The following is a 5,551-nucleotide window of genomic DNA, read 5'->3' on the forward strand; positions in this document are numbered from 1 at the left end:
GATGGACACACGCCGTGGGTGAGCGACGACGGATATGGACGTCTTTGTTTAATGGTGATGGACACGCGCGGGCGGCTTAACGAAAGCGAGCAACAAAGACGTCCATCTCCATCGTCGCCCGCCCGCGCGTGTCGCGGCGTGGAATCGATGTACAGTGGACGTAGACGAGGATCGGAGTCACTGATGTGGAGGTGACTGATGCATCATTTTTTGTCTCATGCATCAGTCTTCACATATCGATCAAAGGCAGCAGAAACGGATTCTTTTTATGTGTATTCTATTGCTCATGATGATGTTAAACAGGGATGCTAAAAGGTGAGTGCTAAAGTTTAGCACATCTATTTTTATTTTTATTAGCTCACCCATTTTTGAATTTATGTGTATTCTATCGCTCATGGTCGTTTGCTGCTGGGAATCCTGCACATACATTGCTTGTGCCTCCATCCGGAATGCGACATATGGCTCATTATATTCCGACATTCCGCTGTTTTGTCTGATGACGCTGACCGTTCCATCCGGAATGCGACATATGTCTGATCGACATTCCGGCGGTCGCGCGTCCTCACCTGGCGCCTGAATCGATCTATCCATCCGAGTTCCATCTGTAGCAATGTTTCAGAAAAGTTCTTCTTTCCTGAAATTGCGTCATTGCGTGCGAATCTATCCATCCGAGTTCCGTTGCAATATAATGTTTCATGCCTATATATACGCGTGCTATGCCAATAATTGTTTTTATTTTTGACGTCTTCACATATCGATCAAAGGTAGCAGAAACGGATTCTTTAAAGTTGAGGGAAAATGCATGCATAGAATATAATTAAAGTTTTCTGTCCGTTTCTATAATTCATACATCCATCAAATATTCATTGTCTGGAAAGGAAGTGCGTAGATGGACTCCAAGCACGTCATATTCATAATGCCAAGGTTTGCCCGCGCGGATAACATTGCACAGATGAAATTCGGATCCAATTTTTTTTTCACGACGATCGTCAACAAATAGCACGCGCGGGCATGCCTATCCTTCAATACCAACACGCAAGGGTCGCCAGCTCGTTGACGGCGTCCACGACGCCCTCGACCCTCGCTGCTATCTCCACCAGCAGAGACGCCACGGTGAAGACGGGCATCGTGCCCACCAGCGAGGCCAGCATCGATGTGAGGAACCGCATGTCGCCCTGCAGCTCGTGCACCACCGTGTTCATGTCCGTGACGGCGAGGTCCAGCGCCGACGAGGACGGCGTCATCGCGGCGACGGAGCGCGACGCCTCCCTGAGCACCTGCGCGCACCGCGCGCCGGCCCTGGTGCACGCGTCGCGGAGGAGCCACTTCACGTGCTCGGGCGCTCGCGCCTCGGCGGACGCGCAGTTGCTCAGGGCCTCGATGCAGCACGCGCAGGCCCGCATGGCGGCGCCGATCTTGCCGTACTGGCCGTAGGGGTGGCGGAAGCCGAACCGGCCGTGCCTCGGCTCCCACCGCGCAAGGTTCGCCTGCTCGTCCTCGGAGTCCTTGGAGTTGAGCACGCACCGGTACCCGTCGGACCTGGCCTGCGGCTGCGCGGCGAAGTAGTCCTCGACGCAGCCCTCCAGGGCGTCGGCGAGCTTCTCCATGTTTCGCGTGGTGAGGAGGTGCAGCTCCTGGCCGGCCCACACGGGGCAGACAAGGACGGCGACGGCGAGGCACATGAGGATGCCGATGACGATGGTGGAGATCCGCTGCTGCGCCAGCGCCGCCAGCTTGTCGACCCGGTACCCGGACACGGCCACCAGGCTGTACGTCAGGATGAAAATGGTGACACCGTAGTCGAACCTGGCCTTCACCGTCGGGATGAACCGCGAGATGGTTGCCGCCGCAGCTGCATGTTCAGTTCAGTTCGTTCTAGCTAGCGTTAGTCAGGGCCTCTTCAATGGGAGCTTCCATACCCGGTCCTATACAAGGAAGCAGCGAGTCCTATGGAATAAAAAAAGAAGCTCCAATACAGCATACACGCACATGGCAAAGCTCTAAAAACAGCAAAAGCTTTACTCGGCAAACAGCACACGGCACCATAGCCACCTCAGCCACGAAGGGGGCGCTTCACCAGGCGGCCATCCTCTCCAAAATCCGGCACCATAGCCTTCAGATTTGGCCTCCAGGAGCTCGATTTGGTGATCTTGGGGAGGCAGGTGCTGTGGATTTGCATCAGATTGAAGGAGAGGGGGAAGAGGGAAGAGGAAATGGCGTGGTGCGGCCGCGGGTGCTGCTTGGAAGATGGTTGGGGGAGATAAATATCTTTTTTAAAAAAAATAGAAATAAGTTTTAATGTATACCACAACCACAACAGATAACTTGCTCCACTCTAGACGCCACAACCTGGATTCGAACCCCTGCACCTACACATTTTTTTGCAAAATCCCCACCCCTGCATGTCCTGCAAAGTGCGTGGTTGTACGTACCGAGCAGGAAGAGGGAGCCGGTTATGATGAAGGGCTCGAACTCCCCGGTTTTCTCCGCAACCCAGTGCACGCCGAGCGCGAGGACGCCGGCGCTCGCCGTGGCCACGGCTCTGTTGAAACTCTTGTACACGGTGCCACCTGCTCATGCGAGAAAGATACAAAGCTGTAACTCTGAATCATCTCGATCTCAAAAAAGTTACGGCCAGTCTACTCACCAACAGTGCGCTCGAAAACGGCAGGGACGGTCATGATGGCCCACATGGCAGTCCCACCAACGCCGTTGTACAGGGGCCTCGCGTAGTAAAAAATCGACACGAGCACGAGCGACAGGCCGACCTTGAGCCCGTGCGCTGCCTTCCTTGGATCATCCGCCCCGATCTTCCATACCTTCCTCGCGAACCCCGCCACCCTGCCCCACGCCGCGGCTACGCAGGCGAGCAGCCACGCCCACGCCCTCGCCGCCGCGCCGCCGGGTGCCTCGTGCTCCAGTACCATCACCGACGCTCCCTCCGGCACCGGCACCCGACAGTCCGGACCACCCTGCAGCGCTTCCCTCGCGGTGACGGCGTCCATGCCGATTGCCGAGCGGAGCGAGGCTGCAGTACTGAATATATAAGCAACACCGGCCGCTGATCGGAGGTCTGCTGCTGGTGCTGGAGCTCATGGGGCTTGGGCCTTTATGGCTTTATATATAGAGTTCGGAGGGCTGCTCGGTTTGCTCGTCCCGGGACACCAACCCTAAGGGTCTGATTGGTTTCCTTCCGGTCGCAGCCTGGCTCGCACAGGTCATCCAGGCCCCGTTGGCCAGGCTCCCGAGGTGCGCTAGCGGGCTGATTGGTTTGCGTTTCAACGCAGCCAGGCCAGCAAGAGAAATTGATTGGCTGCATGCACGGCCAGCCGCTTTCTCTCCCTGACATGCTGCTCATGTGCTCCTCCATGCACCGCACGAGCCTGGCTCCGGAAAAACGAAGGTTTTGGCCGCACCGCGCGAGCCAGGCTCCGCGACGCTTTTTGCACGCAGCAAGTCAGGCCCAGCACCTAGTCCAGGTAACCAATCAGCTCGAGGTAGCATGCGGGGAGCTAGTATCCGTGGTGGTGCAAGGAACCAATCAGACCCTGCTGCGGGGCCAGCTCTGCTCTGGCGCGCCCTTTGCTCTGGCCGTATGCGCTTCCGTTGCTGTCTGGCCGCTGCTAGTACTTGGCGCGGCCTGCTCGTGCCTGCCGCGGTCTTGTCTTTGCTTCTGCCCAAGTGCAGGGGATTCCTTTGTATGGTGGACATCAAAAGCTCAGAGTCAACTCCTTTTTTTCATCTGTGTGGAAATCATTTGCACGAATACTTTTCAGAGATGTTCAGATATGAGGAGTGGTTGTAAATCTTTGGTAAAGCTTGGCTTATTGACAGTATTAGAGATTGTTCTTGTAGGCTTATCTGTTCTTTTTCTACATGAGATGTTTAAGGGACAAAAGTAGATAGACTTGCAGGAAATAGAAGCTTGTATGCATTTTCCTTGTAGGCCTATTTCTTTTTATTTAATTTAATATGGCGGATGTTTTAGAGAAGAAATGATAAGACTATCAGGAAATAGAAGCTGGTTTCATTTATCCCACTAAACCTTCAATTTGTGTACTTGTGATGGTCAGCCATTTGTTTCAGATATAGTCGGGCACAGCATAGTATAAAAATTAATCTCGGTGTATGTTCACCTTCAGATACTATATAGTGGGTGCATTAAGGTGAATTGGTTGTGTCATTGCTCTGTTGATATTGTAGACAGATCCCTGCAATTGATTACTTTGCCAGTTTTAGACCCTGGGCCAGAACATTTTCTTCTCAGTGCCTGAGTGAACATATGCCTGATATCCATTACAGCCATGCCATGAGTAGCCAGCTTGATTTTCACTGCTCAAGTCTTTGGGCAGCTGTCTATTTCTCTGCAAAATAGATTGTATTTGTGTTGAATGGCATGACCATGACGGTTCCAGGGATATCATGTTTTAAAACTCCTTTAGACTACTTGACAGAGGGCATTCTTGCTTCCTTTGTGCCCTGGTGATTACTCATACTGTTGTCAGCTCAGTATGTTTCCTTAATTGCAGATGGCCACCAAAAAGATCCAAATATCATACTCCATTGGGACATGGGAGACCTAACAATTTATGCGACCTCCTGGACGAGGTGAACCTTTGGGTGCAGGCGGGCTTTCCTGGAATCGGGTCGCTGCTAGATCCTTTGCGGATGTAGTGCTTTTTTTTTTCTTTCTTTCGGTGGTCTGTTGTATTTTTGTTTTCTTTCATTTTTTTGCGCTCTTCATCTGTAACAAACATTTGTGCTTTTCTTCTACTTAATGAAAACGTGCTTCGCACGTTCTCAAAAAAAAAAAATTTAGGTCTCCAGGAACTTTAACATGGAGTAGTCCAACGTCAGCCACCTAAGTTAAGGTTCTTCGGATGGATTCGAAATTTCAAATATATTTGTTAAGTAGTTATCTCTAGGTGTGTATGACAAATCTTATTATGTATGTGTTAACCTCTTGTCAAGTACCATTTACCACATGGTCTTTTGAAATATTGAATATAACGTGGCAGTTGGGTCTCGTTCATGGATGTGTATTGGAATGATATTTGGATTTCTATGTGCATGAGAAATTAATATTGATTGTGAATGTATGAACATGCAAGCTAAATTTGTATGACAGAAACATAGCTACAAACATATTTTGGTGTGGTTGACTAGCAATTTTTAGCTATTCTTTTATATAAAAGAAATATATTTTACAGTACGAGTACGGGTACGATAAGAAGAAATGCTTGAGGTTCAAAAATCATGCCCACGTCCACTCAAAAAAGCGAGCATCGTGCTGGAGTTTACTGGCCGGCCCGCCCACCACTTTCACATGTAAAAGTAATTGAAATAAACAGTCGGACTGGGCCAAACCCGCCTATATTTTTTCGGGCCCAGTCCTAATTAGTATTTACTGAAGCCGCGTAACCCGGCGAGCTTGGGCCAGGCCGGGCCTCATTTGCTCGGGGTGAGGCCGTGAGGTCAAAGCCGTTAACCCTGAGGCCGGTCTTACGGGTGGGACCCCCACCCAAATAAAAGCCCAGCGCCCCACCCCCAT

General features: G+C 51.3%; 1 protein-coding gene across 1 annotated transcript; it reads right to left on the reverse strand.

Annotated features, from left to right (window-relative positions):
- Positions 1 to 788: 788 nt before the first annotated feature.
- LOC117866770 (aluminum-activated malate transporter 10) lies at positions 789 to 3,070 on the reverse strand. The gene is made up of 3 exons (XM_034751048.1): positions 2,648 to 3,070; positions 2,433 to 2,570; positions 789 to 1,852 (listed from the first exon to the last, which is right to left on the reverse strand). Exons 1-3 carry the CDS (start codon positions 3,003 to 3,005, stop codon positions 1,023 to 1,025), a joined length of 1,326 nt encoding a protein of 441 aa, XP_034606939.1. The 5' UTR covers positions 3,006 to 3,070; the 3' UTR covers positions 789 to 1,022.
- Between the last annotated feature and the right edge of the window lie 2,481 nt (positions 3,071 to 5,551).

Source organism: Setaria viridis, chromosome 8, assembly GCF_005286985.2.
Source record: "Setaria viridis chromosome 8, Setaria_viridis_v4.0, whole genome shotgun sequence".
Lineage (NCBI taxonomy): Eukaryota > Viridiplantae > Streptophyta > Magnoliopsida > Poales > Poaceae > Setaria > Setaria viridis.